General features: G+C 54.6%; 3 protein-coding genes across 8 annotated transcripts in view; 2 read left to right on the forward strand and 1 right to left on the reverse strand.

Moving 5' to 3' along the window:
* The first annotated feature begins 4,652 nt into the window (after positions 1 to 4,652).
* GPBAR1 (G protein-coupled bile acid receptor 1) lies at positions 4,653 to 9,439 on the forward strand. 4 transcript variants are annotated; one of them, XM_025404023.1, is made up of 2 exons: positions 4,653 to 5,771; positions 8,260 to 9,439. In XM_025404023.1, the coding sequence occupies exon 2, from the start codon at positions 8,305 to 8,307 to the stop codon at positions 9,295 to 9,297; it is 993 nt and encodes a 330-aa protein (XP_025259808.1). In that variant the 5' UTR covers positions 4,653 to 5,771; positions 8,260 to 8,304; the 3' UTR covers positions 9,298 to 9,439. The 4 variants fall into 4 exon arrangements, with proteins under 4 accessions (XP_025259808.1, XP_025259805.1, XP_025259807.1 ...); XM_025404020.1 differs by lacking the exon at positions 4,653 to 5,771 and adding an exon at positions 6,592 to 6,793 and having other exon boundaries at positions 7,636 to 9,439; XM_025404022.1 differs by lacking the exon at positions 4,653 to 5,771 and adding an exon at positions 6,592 to 6,793 and having other exon boundaries at positions 8,147 to 9,439.
* Positions 9,440 to 9,703: 264 nt separating this feature from the next.
* Positions 9,704 to 15,725, reverse strand: AAMP (angio associated migratory cell protein). 2 transcript variants are annotated; one of them, XM_025404012.1, is made up of 12 exons: positions 15,439 to 15,645; positions 14,856 to 15,011; positions 13,092 to 13,211; positions 12,417 to 12,556; positions 12,014 to 12,158; positions 11,636 to 11,719; positions 11,404 to 11,519; positions 11,152 to 11,255; positions 10,943 to 11,033; positions 10,591 to 10,745; positions 10,090 to 10,183; positions 9,704 to 9,941 (listed from the first exon to the last, which is right to left on the reverse strand). In XM_025404012.1, the coding sequence occupies exons 1-11, from the start codon at positions 15,557 to 15,559 to the stop codon at positions 10,108 to 10,110; spliced, it is 1,308 nt and encodes a 435-aa protein (XP_025259797.1). In that variant the 5' UTR covers positions 15,560 to 15,645; the 3' UTR covers positions 9,704 to 9,941; positions 10,090 to 10,107. The 2 variants fall into 2 exon arrangements, with proteins under 2 accessions (XP_025259797.1, XP_025259798.1); XM_025404013.1 differs by having other exon boundaries at positions 9,704 to 10,183; positions 14,856 to 15,008; positions 15,439 to 15,725.
* A 140-nt stretch (positions 15,726 to 15,865) lies between these two features.
* PNKD (PNKD, MBL domain containing) overlaps positions 15,866 to 19,365 on the forward strand; it is a 77,784-nt gene continuing 74,284 nt past the window's right edge. Inside the window, exons 1-3 of one of the 2 annotated variants that reach the window (XM_025404016.1) lie at positions 15,866 to 16,074; positions 16,857 to 17,025; positions 18,080 to 18,472. In XM_025404016.1, coding sequence (XP_025259801.1) covers positions 16,008 to 16,074; positions 16,857 to 17,025; positions 18,080 to 18,272 — 429 coding nt within the window. In that variant the 5' untranslated portion in view covers positions 15,866 to 16,007 and the 3' untranslated portion in view covers positions 18,273 to 18,472. Of the gene's footprint in view, positions 16,075 to 16,856; positions 17,026 to 18,079; positions 18,473 to 19,365 lie in introns of those variants that run through there. The other variant, XM_025404014.1, reaches the window with a different exon arrangement.

The raw sequence follows: 19,365 nt of genomic DNA on the forward strand, positions 1-19,365 counted from the left end.
CATGAGAATTTACTGGGTTTCTGGACTGCGGGTCCAAAGTGAGAAGAGAAGGAAGGAAGAAGGATAGACCTATACTGCCCTTGAACCTGCAAACCTAAGCTGGGAAGCCCTAGTTTCAGGAGCCCATCAGGTTTAGGTCCTCACTTCCTCTAGAGGAGAGAATGGCTGGCCAGTGAACTATATTTAAACTCCTCCCCTCCCGACCGGGAGACAGGGTCTCGTTGCCTCCTGAGCTCAGGTGATCCTCCCACCTCAGCCTCCCAAGTAGCTGGGATTACAGGCGCATACCACTGTGCCTGGCTAATTTTTTATATTTTTAGTAGAGATGAGGTTTCGCCATCTTTCCCAGGCTGGTCTCAAACTCCTGGACTCAGGCAATCTGCTTGCCTCAGCCTCTCAAAGTGCTGGGATTATAGGCATGAGCCATGGAACCCGAGCTATTAATACAAACTTACATGCTTCCTTGTAAAGCTTGGTCCCTGAGACTCTGTGGCTGTTCCTGAAGCTCCCTGGACAGTGACAGACAAAGGGTTTTCTGGTTTTTTTATTGTGAATAATGTGTGGGATTTCCTAAAATGTGTTCCTTAGTGTGTGGTCCTGCAGGGCATTGATGGTTATTCAGGTGTATGTCTGATGCAAACTAACTGGCCACATTTTGTCTTTCTCACATGGCAGCCCAAAAGACTGCTTTCAGGGAGAGAAGTTGTCAAAAACAGTACAGAGCCTAGTCGAGCAGCTGTCCCTCAGCAGGACTCTGGTCCTTGAAATGAAATTGCTTCAGAAAGTTTGCTTGGTGTAAGGAATTAAGAGAATTTTAAGGGCATCTGCAATGGTCTGATGGTCATTCTAATGGTTTCTGCCTTCCATCTATGGCAGTGTGTTTCATACTGGCTTGGGACCCATTAATTGTGACATAACCTGACTATATCACAACCAGCATTTTTGTTTTCTAAACTTTTGATTTTGAGATAATTAGATTTAAATATGGTTGTAAGAAACAATACAGAGAGATCCTGTATACCTTCCACTTGGTTTCCCCGCCATGCTAACATCTTGTATAATTGTTGTGTAGCATCACAGCCAAGAAAAGGTCATTGGTATAGTCCACCCACCTTCTTCAGATTTGCTGCACTGTATGTGGTGTACATCTGTGCATTGTTGTCATATGTGTAGCTTTATGTGACACCAGCATTTTTAAGCAATTGAATAGTATCAGAGTGCATCACATCCATTAAGGGTAAGTGTTGGCCGGGCGTGGTGGCTCAAGCCTGTAATCCCAGCACTTTGGGAGGCCGAGACGGGCGGATCACGAGGTCAGGAGATCGAGACCATCCTGGCTAACACAATGAAACCCCGTCTCTACTAAAAATACAAAAAAATTAGCCAGGCGTGGTGGCGGCGCCTGTAGTCCCAGCTACTTGGGAGGCTGAGGCAGGAGAATGGCGGGAACCCAGGAGGCGGAGCTTGCAGTGAGCCGAGATGGCGCCACTGCACTCCAGCCTGGGTGACAGAGCGAGACTCCGCCTCAAAAAAAAAAAAAAAAAGGGTAAGTGTTGGTTTGGAAATGTATATTAGTTACATATGCACATCATGACTGGATTATAGAAATGTCTTTTGACTGTGAGTCACAGTGGAGAATTTTGAAAACCACAGGTCATTCAGTCATCAGACTTCGTTTTTATTTCACTAAAATGGGCTGCTAGAGAGCTCAGGGTACTCTGATAGTTCTAATTGGCTGCTCAGGGTGCCCCTGACCACTTCTGGTACTTGGAAAACCTAGATTAATTGGATATATTGACAGCAACGTATGCATTCTCTACTTCATGAGTTATTTAAGGGGTTGTCAGGTGTAATTTTGACTAGAAACCGTTTTTGCTCTTTTTTTTATTTTAATTTTAGTTTTTAGAGACAGGGTCTCACTGTGTTGCTGAGGCTGTACTCAAGCTCCTGACCTCCGGAGTAGCTGGGACTATAGGCACCTGCCACCATGTCCAGCTGAGTTTTTGCTTTCTTCCTTAGTAGAACATAACTAATGTTGGAGCTCACTGTACTCTCTTGCCAGTAGCAGGAATCCAATTTCTGGTAGGTACTGTAGATGGCAGAACCAAGGTTGCTTAGAAGATATGGAGTTAGGAGAAAAATGAAAAGGCATAAATATTTTCTACAGCAGTAAATCCTAAGGAAGTAACTAGTTCCAAGACGCTTTGTCAACATTAAAAATCCGTAGTGCAGGCTGAGCACAGTGGCTTACACCTGTAATTGTAGCACTTTGTGAGGATGAGGAAGGAAGACTGCTTGAGCCCAGGAGTTCAAGACCAGCCTGGGTAACAGTGAGACTCCTTCTCCGTCTCTATAAAAAACTTAATCTGGCCGGGCGTGGTGGCTCACACCTGTAATCCCAGCACTTTGGGAGGCCAAGGCGGCTGAATCACCTGAGGTCAGGTTGAGACCAGCCTGGCCAACACAGTGCAACCCCATCTCTACTAAAAATACAAAAATTAGCTGGGCATGGTGGCGGGTGCTTGTAATCCCAGCTACTCTGGAGGCAGAGACAGGAGAATCACTTGAACCCAGGAGGCGGAGGTTGCAGTGAGCCACGATCATGCCATTGCACTCCAGCTTGGGCGACAAGAGCGAAACTCTCCAATAAATAATCTCACCAATAAATAAATCTGTAGTGCAGCCTGGACAACATGGCGAGACCCTGCCTCTACAAAAAATAAAAATTGGCTGGATGTGGTGGTGCATGCCTGTGGTCCCAGCTACTCGAGGCTGAGGCAGGAGGATTGCTTGAGCCCTGAAGGTCAAGCCTGCAATGAGCTGTGTGTGCCTCTCTACTCCACCCTGGGCAACAGAGTGAGACCCGGTCTCAGAAAAAAAAATCCATACTGGTGTAAACCCCTGTCCAGATTGACTCTTGTCTTAACAAGGACACACTTGGTGTTAGTACGGATCTAGCCTCAAAGACCCTCCTCACAGATGAAGCAGCCCACTGTGACCAGTTGAGGCCTTAGGACCGCAGGAAGAACGTCTGAGGATGAGGGTTGAGCACACTGAGAGTGTGGGCTGGGAAAAGAGGATCTAGTTATTTCTTCCTAGTCTCAGGAAGCCAGTGCCCCAAGGGTTCACACCTGGGAGGTGCAGGTGTCCTTGGATATGGGCTGTAGAAGAACAGTTTGAATCCAGGTTCCGCCATCCAATAGCTGTGTGACAGCAAATCTCTTAATCTGAGCCCTGGTAACCTCATTTAAATTGGACATTTACCCGAGGATTTGTAAAAGGAAAAGAATAAATATCTCTTAAATGGTAAGCATTATGATGCCTGTAATTATAATGTCACTTAATGAATCTTGGTTCCCTTTATACACCCAAGGGGATCAGAAGCAACAGGCTGCTGCCCCAGCAAAGTCCCGCAGAAACCAACCCTCATTCGGTGCTTGGGGTTTCCTAGGCTTTCCCCAAGGTCGTTGGTATTTTGGTGTTTTCCCCAGCTTGAATGGCCCTTACTGCCCGGGCAAGGCAGGTAGGAATCTCCATGTCTGGAAAAAGTGGGACGTGGGGCAAGCTGCAAGCCAAAAATTAGGAGCTTGGCAGGAAAGACACTTAAGACTAACAGGAAGTGGAAGGGTGGACTTGGAGGAGGAATTGAAACCAAGAAAAGGAAATAGCTCTAGCTGCTGCCTCAGCCTTCTTGGGGGGAGCCGTTACTTGGAGTTGTTTGCCATTAAGTTACCCTCATTTGGAGTAGTACTGATGGGTGCTCAACCGGAACCTGGGTCTACTCTGATGGCGATTTTGAGTTCAAGCAATGCTGCCCCCTACTGGGGGTTGCTAAAAGCACTGCCATTTCTAGGCGGTGGGGGGAGGTTTGTTGTTTTTGGTTTTTGTTTCTTTTGTTTTTTTTTTTTTTTGGGGACAGAGTCTCACTCTGTTGCCCAGGCTGGAGTGCAGTGGCACGATCTTGGCTCACTGCAACCTCCGCCTCCCGGGTTCAAGCAGTTCTCCTGCCTCAGCCTCCTAAGTAGCTGGGCCTACAGGCACATGCCACCACGCCCGGCTAATTTTTTGTATTTTTAGTAGAGACAGGGTTTCACTGTGTTAGCCAGGATGGTCTGCATCTCCTGACCTTGTGATCCACCCGCCTCGGCCTCCCAAAGTGCTGGGATTACAGGCATGATCCACTGCGCCTGGCTCTGATTTTTTTTTTTAAGTATTATTTTGAGGCAGGGTCTCACGCTGTCACCCAGGCTGGAATGAAGTGGCGCCATGAAGGCTCACGGCAGCCTCGACCTCCTGGACTCCAGCGATCTTCCCACCTCAGCCTCCTGAGTAGCTGGAACCACACAACATATACCACTGTGCTCAGCTAATCTTTATTTTTTGTAGAGACGGAGTCTCACCACGTTGCCCAGGCCTCGGCCTCTTAAAGTGCGGGGATTACAGGCATGAGTGTGAAGTGTTAAACAGCGGCTCAGGGAGGCCAACCAGGGTCCAAGAAACCCCGTCCCTGCTGCCTCCACTGGTCCAGAGCTAGTACCCCCAGCCAGCATGACACTCATGTCCCAGACATTGTGGGTCAACAGAAATTCAGATAGCTAAGAGAATGGAAACGGACAAAGGAGGCACAGGAGGATTCCGTGCCAGAGTCTGGATTGGTCACCCCCGTTCAGGTTCTGCCTGAGGAAAGGAGAATGGGGTCCGGGCACAGTCGGCTGGATGGAGCATCTGAAGACGGCTTGCACCAGAGCCCTCGTGGCTGAAGGAAGAAGCCAGGGGGTGAGTCAGCCCCAGGGCTTGATGGAACAGACAGGAACTAGATGATCTAGTAAGGGAGAAGCAAGGCTGAGCAAGAGACAGCCCAGGCTCCCTGGCTGCCACTGCCTAATCTGTCCCCCTTCACACATCCCACACACAGTGTTTAGACAGAGCAGCAGAGAAGAAACAGACATCCTGGATCCCGTGGGGAGCAGGCCGGGGCTGGGAACAGGAGGTCTGTTTATTCCTGGCAGTCCCATATCAGAAGGGTCCCACACCCACTTCTGTCCAGGCCCCAGGCTGAACTCTCCCAGAGCCTGTGACTTCTGCCCTACCATATCGCGTGGTTCTGAGGGCCGGCCCTGGAACCCTGCATCCTCCCCACCCACCAGCTCCCTCGAGGATGGATTTGAGGCTGGATGCTTTCGTCTTCCCACTTTTTGTCCCAACAGAAGTCCCTCCTCTTCAGGATCCCTGACTGACTGTGCAGAGCTGGCAGAGCCACACTCCGCGGACCTCCAGCCCTTCAGGCCCAGCTCTCCTGGAGAGCACGGAAGTCCCTTTGCTCCATTTACTTTTTCAGCCAGGAAGTGTTTCCTAATGTCTCACCCCCAGCGCCAGCTTTCCTGCTGCAGTTTCCGCCTGTTCCCTCCCATTTCAGGCCTTAAGGGAGTGTGGCTGGGCTTCTCTCCTCCCCCTCACTCCAAAGCCACACTTGATACAAGGTGGAAATCGAGGCACCACTCCTCCTGGCTTCCCAGCCTTGAACTTGCCCTTCCCTCTCAGTGTACCTGGTTTCCTCAGTTTCCCTGTGCAGCAAAAGTGTCACTCCCCTCTTGCTTTTCCTAAGCTCCCCATGTGCCTCTCTCAGCAGATCTGTCTTAGAGGGGCCAGGTGCAGAGAAAAGCAAAAATCCTAATAATGTTCCTAGCGATCGCTGCCTGTCACGGAGTGCTGAAGGACCAAGTGCTGATCTGAGTCCTCATCACACGGGACCTCATTTAGTCTCACGATAGGTGAGTACAACTATGGGCCCCATTTTACAGATGAGGAAACTAAGGCAAGAGAACTTTAGTCATTTGCCCAAGTTCACCAGCTTTTAAAAGGATCCAGACAGCTCTGATTCCAGCGCCAGCTCATGCCTCTTCATTGTAGGGGAGCAAAGAGAGGGAGTCGTTTGTTGGAGCAAACCCCCACCCATCAAGGGCCAAGCCACTGGCGTATACACAGCCATATGTGTTATGCTGTGATATGCCCCACCACGACCTTAATTAGAGGTGGTTTTTCTTGCTCCCATTTTAACACAGACAAAAACCGAGGCCCAGTAGTACCTTACCCAAGGTCACATCCCCAGAGCCATTTGTCCCTCATAGTTCAGAACTTAGAAAGCAGTTGAGAAAAGTATGGAATGACCCCAGATTCAGGAAGGCAAGTCTGGCCTTATAAACTGAAAGGCCCATCAGGCGATGGGATGGGGAAGTGAAGATCCTCAGGCCCCAAACACCCGCCACTGCCGCCATCACACACGGAAGTGTGGAGGGAGCCTGGTGTACTGTCAACTGACTGGCCAGTCCAGGGGCTTAAATGTAAATGCATCAGCTGAGGCGGGAAGTCAGGAGGGGTAAGTCAATCACTATTATTCATTAACTGGAATGCATTTCTCAGATTACTCCAAGCTGGAGTAGAGAAACTGCCACCTAGGTGGCAGGGCAGAGGGACACTGGGTGGGAGGGGGAGGCAGGCCTCCCAGTTGCTGCGGTTCAGAATATGCCAGGTCCCACCTCCCAGAGGCGGGGCCGGGGCTAAGTCCCGCCAGCCTCGTTTCTCCATCCCTCTGAGAACCCAGACGGGCAGAGCCTGGGTAGGAGAGCCTGGCCCCGCTGTCTCCACCGGGTGGAGACACCATGCACTTGGTCCACTTGTGCTCTTCAGCCAGGACACCAGACATGGTCCAAACCCCTGCAGGGCTGGCTGCAGCAACTCCCTGACACTCAGGAAGGCCCAGGCTGGGCAGGCAATACCTGCTCCCAACAGCCATGTGAGTAGCTACTCCCCCAACCCCCAAACCCCAGATCCTGGAGAGGCCACTGCACCCAGTCCAAGCCACCAGACCCTCGGGGGTGTGCAGGTGGTACAGCCTGCACCCTGCTGGGAAATCACCCCTAGGGGCTGCTCCCTGCCGTTGTCACTGTTCTGGTGGAGGTGGGGTGGGGGGAATCATTCCAATTAGGGCTGGGAGCTCCAGCTTAGGCCAGGTTTGGGGTAATGAACCCTGAGTCTCGTGGGGCTTGAGAGAGTTGATGGTGCTAGGGGGAAGGGAACAGAAACTGGAAGGCCTCTAGAGAGGAAAAGACATCCTGGGTGGAGGGCACTGGAGGAGACTGAGGAAGAGAAAACACGCTTAGGGGAGGGGAAAGGGGGCACAAGGCCTTGGAGGCCCAGGTTCGGGGTGCTGGGGGAACCTGGGAAGGAAGGGGAGCATCTTCCTTCCTCTCAGCTCAGGGTGGCCATGGGGCCCTGATCCCCTGTCCTGGAGGAGGGGAGAGGTATGAATCCTTTCCTTATTGACTTGGATCCTAGCAACAGCAGCTGCTCCCCTGTTGACAGAAGCAGGAGTTCCCACAGGACCCAGGACCCCTCCCCCGTCCCCAGGATGTGGCAGCAGAGCCATGACACTGGAGGACTGAGACCAGGGAATGACGGGAAGAACAGGGACAGATGAGAGCCACAGAGAAGCCAGGCTTTGCCCACTGACTCCTCTTCCCTCTCCTCTGGGCTCAGCCTCAGGCCTGGGGGTGTTGGGGAGTCCCTGTCCTTGCTGCTGGCATCTCCATGTTCACTGCCACAGGTCCCCTCCTGCTGCTTCTCTCCTCCCTCCAGCTCCCAGGAAGGACCCTGTTGCTAGTGTGGAGCAAAGACGAGTCAAGTTTATGGGCTGGAAGTCCTACCCGGAGGCTGCTCACTGAGCTGTGATGGCTACAAGGACAGATAGGGGGAAGGGCACAGGGTGCCCGAGACCTGGCCCACTGGAGCCTGTCACCTAATGGCCGGCCGGAAGACCACTACACACCAGCCAGCCCTGGTCCATTCTTTTGGCTCATTTAGGGACCTCCCCGGTGGAGGCAGGGATACACAAAATGCTTTGGGGCTAGATGGACCCGCCTTTCAGTCTAAACAAGAGACCTAAACACAGCCGCCCAGAAAAGGCAGATACCAGAAATGGATAAAGCTGGCTGGGTGGGGACTGTCGGAAGGGCAGCCAGCGGTGAGCTCCGGCTGGTTGCTACCATATAGGACATACGTGTTGCCAGACCTGATTTTTCAACAGAAACCAAAGATAGTTTTTTATATAAATGTTTAATTGGCAATTATGAAAAATTCTGTGTATCAGCGAACATAATACAGCCCACAGCCTGCGGGTCTGTGCCCCTGGACTAACATGCCGCCCTGCCAGGAGGACACGACCTGCAGCCCCATCCTAACTCTGGCCACCCCATCCTGCAGGCATGCCGGCTGCCACTCCAGGACTCCCCCGTCCTCAGGACCGAGATGACGCCCAACAGCACTGGCGAGGTGCCCAGCCCCATTCCCAAGGGGGTTCTGGGGCTCTCCCTGGCCCTGGCAAGCCTCATCGTCACGGCGAACCTGCTGCTAGCCCTGGGCATTGCCTGGGACCGCCACCTGCGCAGCCCGCCTGCTGGCTGCTTCTTCCTGAGCCTGCTGCTGGCTGGGCTGCTCACGGGTCTGGCATTGCCCACGTTGCCAGGGCTGTGGAACCAGAGTCGCCGGGGTTACTGGTCCTGCCTCCTCCTCTACTTGGCTCCCAACTTCTCTTTCCTCTCCCTGCTGGCCAACCTCCTGCTGGTGCATGGGGAGCGCTACATAGCAGTCCTGAGGCCACTCCAGCCCCCTGGGAGCACTCGGCTGGCCCTGCTCCTCACCTGGGCTGGCCCCCTGCTCTTTGCCAGTCTGCCCGCTCTGGGGTGGAACCACTGGACCCCTGGTGCCAACTGCAGCTCCCAGGCTATCTTCCCAGCCCCCTACCTCTACCTCGAAGTCTATGGGCTTCTGCTGCCCGCTGTGGGTGCTGCTGCCCTCCTCTCTGTCCGCGTGCTGGTCACTGCCCACCGCCAGCTGCAGGACATCCGCCGGTTGGAGCGGGCAGTGTGCCGCGATGAGCCCTCAGCCCTGGCCCGGGCCCTTACCTGGAGGCAGGCAAGGGCGCAGGCTGGAGCCATGCTGCTCTTCGGGCTGTGCTGGGGGCCCTACGTGGCCACACTGCTCCTCTCAGTCCTGGCCTATGAGCAGCGCCCACCCCTGGGGCCTGGGACTCTGTTGTCCCTCATCTCCCTGGGAAGTGCCAGTGCAGCGGCAGTGCCCGTGGCCATGGGGCTGGGCGATCAGCGCTACACAGCCCCCTGGAGGGCAGCCGCCCAAAGATGCCTGCAGGGGCTGCGGGGAAGAGCCTCCCGGGACAGTCCCGGCCCCAGCACTGCCTACCACCCAAGCAGCCAAAGCAGCGTCGACCTGGACTTGAACTAAAGGAAGGGCCTCTGCTGACTCCTACCAGAGCATCCATCCAGCTCAGCCACCCAGCCTGTCTCCACTGGGCCCCACTTCTCTGGATCAGAGACCCTGCCTCTATTTGACCCCACACTGACTGAATAAAGCTCCTCTGGCTGTTTATGCTTATCTCATTCCGTATCTCAGGGCGAGGCAGGAGGAAATGGCACAACACACCAACAACAGAAAGAACCTACAGACATACGCATGGATTAAGGCAGAGTCGACTCCAGGCAGACAAGAAGTGTCGTGTGCACAGACCCTGGAGACGGGGAGCTGGCACATCTCAACATCCAGCCGACTCTGCGGGAGAGCCTTGCCCTGACGGGGCCCTAGCTAGCTCCTCCTAGGGTCCAGCCACCACAAAATCCACACAGACGCTGTCTCTGGGAAGTATATTTTATTTACATTTTTAAAATCTTTAACTAGTATCTCTTCCTCCTTTCCACCCCCAGAGACTTGGGAAGGGAAAGAACGGGAACCTCAAACACCTACTCCCCACGTACAAATACACACCCCATGGCTCACACCAGCAAATGAAAGTGAAAGAGAAACAGGTCCGCCCCTCCCTCTGAAGGGCCCACCAAGTCTGGGCAAGGGTGGGAGGGCCCTGGGCTGGGTCTCTAAAGAGAAGAAAAGGAGAGGGGAGCAAGTCAGTTGAAGAGGCTGGAAAGTCATCCAGGGCCCCACCCTCCTCTTCCCTCTGTGCCCTACTGCCTCTGCTGGCGGGCGGGGGCAGGGGTCCCTCCGTCCCCTCAACACCAGACACACAGGCAGGGGCTGCAGCCATTAACGGTCAGGCCTCTGGACACAAAATACTTTCGCTTTGTGGTCTCCTGACGTGGTCACCACCAGGGAGGCATCTCTATAAACAGAAAGCATGTGATTGCAGAGACGGGGGGACCCAAGCCCACCACCCAGGGGCCCTAGGGTGGGCTCCTCCAGCACACCCTCAGTTCTAGGGCCCTAGTGCCCAGCACTGGGCCGACATCTCTGCAGCCAGCATGGAGGGAATTAGAGGAAGCCCCCAGCACGGGAGAAGCAGAGCTGACTCCGATGGGGAAAATCAGTCTCAGCCTCTCCCTCATGACTGAGATGTGGGGCCCCGGAGGGTCACTATCAGTCACTGGGGTGGGGGCTGGGCTGTGAACCCTCAGGCTTCCCAGCATCCCTGCCTTAGGAATCCCCTCCCACACCCCAAGGATCCTGTGTCCCCCACTACTCCCACCTTCCAAATACACAGAGATCCCAGCCCTTGGCCAATTCACTTACTTGCTGAGGGCAAAGTCCAGGATCTCAGCCGTGTGGCCCCGGTAGTCAGTAAGCAGGCGGCCGGTCCGGGCGTCCCAGAGGCGCACAATGCCATCCAGGCTGCAGGTATAAACCACAGCAGTGCCTGCCTCCCACAGCAGCTGCACGATGCCCGACTGCCTCGAGGAATGACAGAGGCAGGGCACAGGTTGGCAGGAGAGCTGAGAGCCATCTGCTCCCAGTTCTCACAAAGAGGGACAGCCACACACAACAGCCAGGCAGGAGCCAGATCTGGGGTAGATGCTCCTGGAGGCCTGGGTTTTCCCTCCACCATGGCCACAGCCCGCACAACCCCAGCTCCAGCTGCCCGTACCTGGTGCTGACACTGATGCCTAAGAGTCTGCGTAGCCAGGTCATAGACGGCCAACGTCCCATCCAGGTAGCCAACAGCTGCCAGGGGCATCCTGGGCAGAGGAGCGCACCATGAAGACTCATGAGGGCCTGGACTCACACGCCCTGCCCTCCCTCCGGGGCCCTGAGCCCAGGCTCCTCCCACAAACCCCTCTCCCCATCCTCACTCACACACTGCAGAAGCCCAAGGACTCCACCGAGTTGGACTCACTCTCCTCCCCTTCTCCAAGGCTGGGCTGGGAGGCCACAGTCTCAGGTCTAAAAACACCCACCACCTGAAAGCCAGAGAGGATCAGAGGAGGGCCCGGAATCCGGGTGCTTGATGGAGAGAAAGACGGTGGGGAGAGGAGACAGTGAAGACCCAGGAAGGAAGGAGAGGAGTCGAGAAAGCGGAGGCCCCAGCCGGGCTCCAGGTCAACTCACCTTGCCAGTGGTGGCACTGACCAGCTTGGCCTGGCAGTCCACAGAGCCAGTTAGGATTAAGCTGCCATCCTGGTTGGTGGCAACACAGGTGAGTGGGCCCTGGTGACCCTCAGTCCCTAGCATAGAGCAGGGAGGCAGTCAGGCTTCATCCTACCTCTCCTCTGAGTCCTCCCCCAGGATCTCAGCCCCTCCCGACAAAGGCCCAGGCTAACACTTCCCCCACCTCTGATACCTTTCAGTACATGGATGGGGCTTCCCTGCTTCAGGTCCCAAATCCTGATGGTGCCATCTTCGTAGCCTACCACAGCTCTCTTCCCTGAAGAGAGGCACAGATGAAGAGAGGGGAGAGGGCACGCTCAGATACACTAAGCAAGGGAATGGGGAGAGGGAGAGGAAAGAAGAGTGGAAGCGCCCAGACACTGCCCCAGGAATCACAGGTGAGTTCAGAGCAGGAAGGAGGCGCTATGAGCTTTGGGGCCAGGGGGTCAGCACTCCAAAGAGCAGGCCTCAGAGTTTGCCGGCTGTGGCCCAGAAGGCTGCTCCGGGAGGTGTATATCCCGGGATTCAGCCTCTGCACCCAGGAAAGGACACTCAAGGGAGGTGCTCTCACCATCAGGGAGGACTCGGCCACAGGTGGCTGGGCAGTTGGGACCCTGGAAGGTCTTGCAGTCACCATTCGGGACTTTCCACATCCAGGTGTTGCCGTCAGCTGTGCCCGCCAACAGGACAGGTGCCCGAGGATGCCACTCCATCCACTGGACAGGGAGGAAGGGGCAGCAGGGAGGCCCGTCACCCCATCCCACCTAGAAGCCTGTCCTGTGAGCTCCACCCAAGGTTTCCTGCCTCCGGGGTTCCGCGGGGATTTTCCAGGTAGCAGGCAGACCTTCTTCCTGTGCCTTGGGGCGCACTGGCTCAGAGCTGGCTTGGCGCAATAAGGAAGAACTGGCCTCCCAAGCTTGCACTCCCAGCAACCCAAGGCCCCACAGAGCTGACTCCCGCTCTGATGATCTTACCTCCAGGTCTCCCGCTTCAAAGGACCAGACCTCCTCCTTGGTGTCCACCTGCCACACTTTCAAGAGGCCACTCATGTCCCCTGTGGCCACTAGAGTGGAGTCATGGCTGAAACCAGCACAAGTCACAGAGTCTTTATGGCCTTCGAAGAAAAGTGGGCAGAAAGAGGGGAAAACAATAGGGTACCTGGTGCTGGGGGCATGTGATTCTGGTATCTGGCCCCCTGAAACGACCAGCTAGGAAAAAAAGAGGGGCGGGCCTGAGCAGAACAGGTGCTGGAACTCACTGCCGCTCTAGGAACCAACCCTCCCATGTCTCGCCAGGAGAGACACTGCTGGCCGTCACTCAACCAGGCCAAGCCCCAGCCTCCTATGCCTTCCCCCTTCTGTCCACTCTACACCTCTGCCCACAATCCCAAGTCCTCCCCTCTGCCCAACTGCTCCTATACCAATGTGACCTCCTCTGGCCTTTCCTAGACTCCCTTGGCCAATGAGTGCCTCCTGCCTCTGTGCCCAAAACACACTAGTATTCTCCCCGTGTCCCTGGGGCCCAGCACAGAGCTGGCACAAAAGAGACGTCACTAAGTGGCTACTGGATGCACGACCACTGCAGGCCAGGCTCCTAAGATCTCCCAAAGGAATATGACCTCTCCCAGGCCTCTACCTCAGCCCCCTCACCTGCACACTCAAAGAGCAGCTCCCCATCGCTGAGCCGCCATACGAAGGCTTTGTCATCTTCACCCCCGGTCACTGCCAAGGTGTTGGTCTTGGGGTCCAGGCTCACACAAAACACAGACGCTGTCCCAAGAGATATTCCATGGGTAAGGGGACAGAGCTCCCACCTAGGGCTCTGTCCTTCAGAACCTTCAGGAAACCCACCCCCTTTCACCCAAAGCAATGTGTCTTTCCTCCTGGAAAACACAGGCACATCCAAGTTCTTCTAAGTTTCAAGAATCGGGTTAAGATTTGCCAAGCTCCCTATTTGCCAGAGCAGATGCCCTGTGTGACTCCCCTCACCACCCGGCACCAATGCCATGGACAAGAGGTGGGTACAGGTGCAGGGCTTACAGGTCTCAGCATGGGATGCCACCGGGTTGGGTACAGAGTGAGGAGAGCATCATGTTAAGAGTTTCTTACTAAGAACTAGCACTTGAGAAAATTATATAAAATATGCTCAAAAAGATAAAATTATCTCTAATTTTATTTTACTTTATTTTTTTGAGATGGAGTCTTGCTCTGTTGCCCAGGCTGGAGTGCAGTGGCACAATCTCAGGTCAATACAACCTTCGCTTCCCAGGTTCAAGTGATTCTCCTTCCTCAGCCTCCCGAGTAGCTGGGATTACAGGCACATGCCACCACATCCAGCTAATTTTTTTTTTTTTTTTTTTAGTAGAGATGCGGTTTCACCATGTCGGCCAGCCTGGTCTTGAACTCCTGACCTCAGGGGATCCGCCTGCCTTGGCCTTCCAAAATGCTGGGATTACAGGTATAAACCACCGCACCTGACCAATTATCTCTAATTTTATACTCACTACTTTTATTAACTTTTATCAAAGATACCTTTTTTTTTTTTTTTTTGAGACATTCTCATTCTGTTGCCCAGGCTGGAGTGCAGTGGCGTGATCTCAGCTCACTGCAACCTCCACCCCCCAGGTTCAAGCGATTCTCCTGCCTAAGTGTCCAGAGTAGCTAGGATTACAGGCATGTGCCACCACGCCCGGCTAATTTTTGGTTTGTTTGTTTGGTTTTTTTTTTTTGAGACAGCCTCGCTCTCTCACCCAGGCTGGAGTGCAATGGCGCAGTCTCGGTCTACTGCAACCTCTGCCTCCCGGGTTCAAGCAATTCTCCTTCTCCTGCCTCAGCCTCCCGAGTAGCTGGTACTACAGGTGCCCACCACCACGCCCAGCTAATTTTTGTATTTTTAGTAGAGATGGGGTTTCACCATATTGGCCAGGCTGGTCTGGAACTCCTGACCTTGCAATCCGCCTGCCTCGGCCTCCCAAAGTGCTGGGATTACAGGCGTGAGCCACCACACCTGGCCAAATTTTTGTATTTTTAGTAGAGACTGGGTTTTGCCATGTTGGCCAGGCTGGTCTCGAACTCCTGACCTCAAGTGATCCACCTGCCTCAGCCTCCTAAAGTGCTGGGATTACAGGAGTGAGCCACCGCACCTGGCCAAAGATAACTTTTTAAAAGAGAACTAAGAGGTTAATCAAGGTTAACTGGCAAAGTAGAGGGAGGACTTGAAGCCTGGTGTCTCAACTGATGCCAGAAGTCAAGCAATCATCCATTCTGCCACAGGTTCCCACCTGTGGGCTCCTCCAGCGCAAGGCCAGCATCTTGCTCATCTCTGTGTCCCCCATAACGCTCTGTCCACGGCGGCTGTTTAATGCTTACACGCCCACCTAAACTGATTTGAGGTGGATCGCCTCAAAGACCTACCTGAGTGCAATGCAAAGGTGACCTCACTATCGTCGGGGCCCTCCATGCTGCCGACCACCCCTTCCTGGGGTTCTAGAACCCAGCCCTCTTCGTTGCCCTCTTCCTCCTCCTCTTCCTCAAAGTCCACATCTTCCATCTCCTGGGCGAGGTCATCTGCTTTGGGGAGAGGGTTAGAAGATGGGGCTTGGGAGGCGGTAAGAGGTACGGAGAGAAGCGTGAGGAGGCCTGAGGCTGGGGCGGGTAATGTGGCGAGAGGGGAAGGTGGAGTCAGACACACCGGGGTCCCGGGGGCGCGCGGGACACAGCACGGGAGGCCAGGGCTGGCCAGCGACCGTGCGGGAAGGAAGGGCCGAGGGGATGATGGGAAGGGGGTGTGTGAGGGGAAGGGCCAGAGGAGGCGTCAGGGAACCCCCACCCCAGCCAGGCCTGAGAACTAAGTCTGAGGAGGGGAGTGGGGGAGGAGAGGAAGAGGGATATCGGTAGGAATGACCGGTCGGGTGTGGAGGGGAGCGAGGAAAAGCAGGGGTCAGAGGCCAGGGGTGAGCGTCTCCTGTCCCATGGCCTGAGGAGCGGCAGTTCTCACCTGGGTCCGGCGGACCGGGATCAAGTTCTACCACCTCGATAATCTCTTCATCACCATGGAAGCTTAGGGTCTCCAGTGGGGGGGTGTCAGCAGCAGCCCCGCTTTCCGATTCGGACTCCATGCGGCGCAAGCGGCCGATCCACTTCTCTGGGCCCAAACGCCTCCCAGAGTCAGCTCTGCGCGACGACGCGGAACTCGAGCCCCTCCTCCCGGGAGGAAGTAGGCGTAGGCGACTCCCCGGCGGGAAGAGCGACGGCCGTTCGGCCAATACCTACGAAGGTTGGCTGGACGCCCCGCCAATCACAGAGCGGCATTGGAAGACGGGGCCGGGGCGTGGTAGAGAGAACCCAAACTCCGCCCCACCTGACTCCGCCCCCAACTGGAGGGAAACAAGCGAGCGTGCGCGCCTCCGGGGTCTCCTGGGAAAAGTAGTTCTCCTGGGTCGGCTCTGCGGGCTTCTGGGAGATGTAGTTTCTGGTCTGTAGGCAGGACGGAAGGAGCGGGGGAGGCCCCTTACGCAAACTACAATTCCCGGCGGGGAGCGCGGTGAAGGGGGGTGGGATCTGAACATGGCGGCGGTGGTAGCTGCTACGGCGCTGAAGGGCCGGGGGGCGAGAAATGCCCGCGTCCTGCGGGGTAAGGAGAGGGACCCCGGGGAGGGCAGGACTACAGAAGATCCCTTTTCTTTCACATCCAGCCTGACGGTAGCAGGAGGTCAGGGCTCTCGGTTCCTGCCCACACTTTTCTGCAAGATCTTAGAGTCTGGGGGTGAAGAGATGCTCTTTAGAGGTCACCCAGTGCATCCCCCCGCCTTTGGGTTGCTCGACACCTCCGGGGTCTTGCTGCGAGAGGGAGCTCCTAGGAAGCCTGTTAGACTCCCGCGCTCCAGGTGTTTCACACTCACCGCAGTGCAGAGGAAAGAGCCCCAGGCTTCTGGAGGCTTGGGTTCCAGCCCCGGATAATTAGCAGTTTGACCTTGGGCAAAGCAGTTTGTCTCTCAGGGCGTCAGTTTCCTCTTCCATACAGTGCAGGGGATGGAGTAGACTATCTTTAAGGTCCCTTCGAGTGCTAACATTTGCAATTTCAAAACCTTTTCCCGGATTTCCTTCATACGTCTCATGCGAGTCCCACTGCAGTCCTTCCCATCCTGTCGTCTGAGGAAGAACAGCGAAGCTTTTCGTCCTGGCACCAGGGTGATGAGCTCGCAGTGACGTGGAAGTGGCTTCCAAAGGTGCCACCTCGATGGCGATTTTCCCATTTCCCTTTGGATTCTCCCTGGCACTTGTTACTTCAGACTGCAGTCACTCCCCTTCCCCAGATCTCAGCCGTTCTTCCCCAGCCCTTACTGCTCCCCCGCCACCTCCCCGCTTGCTTTCTTCTCATCTCTTCTTACTGACCTCCCTTACCTCCATCCACAGGCATTCTCGCAGGAGCCACAGCTAACAAGGCTTCCCATAACAGGACCCGGGCACTGCAAAGCCATAGCTCTCCAGAGGGCAAGGAGGAACCTGAACCCCTATCCCCGGAGCTGGAATACATTCCCAGAAAGAGGGGCAAGAACCCCATGAAAGCTGTGGGACTGGCCTGGTGAGTTTTAACCACCGCTTTGCCCACCAACGGGGCGTGGCTTCTAGGGAAGGGCAGGACTCAGAAACTTCTCCAAGTTTCAGGTGGCGAGCTGAATCCAAAGTTGTGGGAACAGAATTGTTGGGTTCGATTGGAATCTGAGATGGGTGGGGCAGGGGAGATGGGAAAGTATGTGGAATTGAGGGGAAAGTATGTGGAATTGAGAGGACAGTGGGTTTACTTTGGAGTAAGCTGAGTTGATCTGATTCAGACTTGGGTCCCTGGCTTCATCCTCCCTTTTGGGAGCTTGGAGTGAGACTCAAGTTGAAGTTAAGTAGTTCGCTGAGATCATGTGAGATTGTACTAGTTGTATAGTAGTACTTAGAAGGCGTTATGAACATTGTGATTGGGCTCTGACTCTGACCTTAATACATATTATTGACCAATATTAAAGGGAAAGGAGGAAGAAATCAACTTTTTTCTGCATGTGAGGTGTGCTAGCACTTTGCCATGTAATGTTTCAGGGTTTGAGATAAATATTACATCCCCATTTCACAGAGGAAGAAACTGAGGCTGAGCTAGGATTCTCACCTGGTCTGTGACTCCATGCTCTTTCCCCCACACCAAAGTGCCTCCCAAGCAGTGGTTACTTAGCTTAACTGAGGGGAAAGCTGGGAGGGGACCTTGACCAAGTCTCAGAGAGGGAAAGCTTCAGGGCTGCCTGGAAAATCCTGCACAAGTGCTATTGCAGGAATGCACAGCTCGTGCTGAGGATCAGGCTCTAGTGGGGAGGAGGAAAGAGGTAGGCAGAGACCCAGCCACACTGGGCCTTTTGTGCCATGCCTAGGAGTTGGACTTGGCCAGGAAGTGATGGAGCACTATTAAGGGGTGTTAAGCAGGGAAGTGACAGGATCTGATTTGTGTGGGTCCCTCCAGCAGCCAGCACAGAGGACAAATAGACTATAAGAGGTATTGCAGCATTCATGCAATTGATGAAGCTAGAATGACTCCCCCCAGCTCCTCTGGCTCAGGCTTGGCCCCTCCCCAAACCCCGTGCACATCTCCCCACCCGTAGGGCCATCGGCTTCCCTTGTGGTATCCTCCTCTTCATCCTCACCAAGCGGGAAGTGGACAAGGACCGTGTGAAGCAGATGAAGGCTCGGCAGAACATGCGGTTGTCCAACACGGGCGAGTATGAGAGCCAGAGGTTCAGGGCCTCCTCCCAGCGTGCCCCATCCCCTGATGTTGGGTCTGGGGTGCAGACCTGAGGAGTGCTGCGACCCTCCTAGGCTATTGACTGTGAAGCCCTCAGGTTCCGCCCGGATTCCAGTTCTTGCCTCTGAGGTCCACCAGAGGGCGCATAAAGCCCAGGCTGCTGCCAAACCCTACCCCGCCCCACCCTACCCCGCCCCACACCAAGGAGCCAGCCAAAAGCAAATAAAGTTATTGAGTGTTTAGTGGAAAGGAACCAGGTCTGGGTTTGTGAGTCCCTTGGGATGGGAGGGGCAGAGGGTGGGGCTGGTTACTCATGTGTGCTCCCTCTCCCAGAGCTCAGTGTTCCCAGCTGGATGGTGGGGCAAACCCAGAGACTTAAGTGCAACCAGCCTAGGCCCTGGGCCCTCAGGACCAAGCCCTCAGAGCTGCTGGCCGGGAGGGTGGGGTCCCACTCAGCCTTGAAACAATAAGGAGAATCAAACAGGGTATTCAGGGTGTGGAGGCAAAAAAAAGCACGGCTCTTTACTGAGTCCAAAGGACTAGACTCTAGGCCTCAGTTTCCTCATTTTTTTTTTGTTGGGTTGTTTTGTTTTTTGAGACGGAGTCTCGCTCTGTTACCCAGTCTGGAGTGCAGTGGTGTGATCGTCAGCTCACTGCAACCTCCACCTCCTGGGCTCAAGTGATCCTCCTACCTCAGCCTCTTGAGTAGCTGGGACCACAGGTGAGTGCCACCATGCCCAGTTACTTTTTGTGTTTTTATTTTTATTTGTGTTATTTATTTATTTATTTATTGAGACAGAGTTTCACTCTTGTTGCCCAGGCTGGAGTACAATGGCATGATCTCAGCTCACTGCAACCTCCACCTTCTGGGTTCAAGCGATCCTCCTGCCTCAGCCTCCAGAGTAGCTGGGATTACAGGCACCCACCGCCACTCCCAGCTAATTTTTGGGTTTTTTTTTTGTATTTTTAGTAGATTTGGGGTTTCAGCATGTTGGTCTGGCTCGTCTCAAACTCCTGACCTCAGGTGATCCGCCCGTCTCAGCCTGCCGAAGTGCTGGGGTTACAGGTGTGAGCCAACTTGAGGCCCAGTTTCCTCATTTGTAAGAGTTGGGACTGGTGATTTCTAAGACAGGAGTTGACATGGAC

Source organism: Theropithecus gelada, chromosome 12 (genome assembly GCF_003255815.1).
Source record: "Theropithecus gelada isolate Dixy chromosome 12, Tgel_1.0, whole genome shotgun sequence".
Lineage (NCBI taxonomy): Eukaryota > Metazoa > Chordata > Mammalia > Primates > Cercopithecidae > Theropithecus > Theropithecus gelada.

Excerpts from the sequence above, each read along its gene's own strand:
- GPBAR1 (XM_025404023.1), top strand. The coding sequence starts at position 8,305 with ATGACGCCCAACAGCACTGGCGAGGTGCCCAGCCCCATTCCCAAGGGG.
- AAMP (XM_025404012.1), bottom strand. The coding sequence starts at position 15,559 with ATGGAGTCCGAATCGGAAAGCGGGGCTGCTGCTGACACCCCCCCACTG. Across the intron at positions 12,557-13,091 it reads GCTGCTCTTTGAGTGTGCAG|GCCATAAAGACTCTGTGACT; the intron begins GTGAGGGGGCTG and ends TTTTCTTCGAAG. Across the intron at positions 10,184-10,590 it reads CTGGACTTTGCCCTCAGCAA|AGATGCCTCCCTGGTGGTGA; the intron begins GTAAGTGAATTG and ends TTCTGTTTATAG.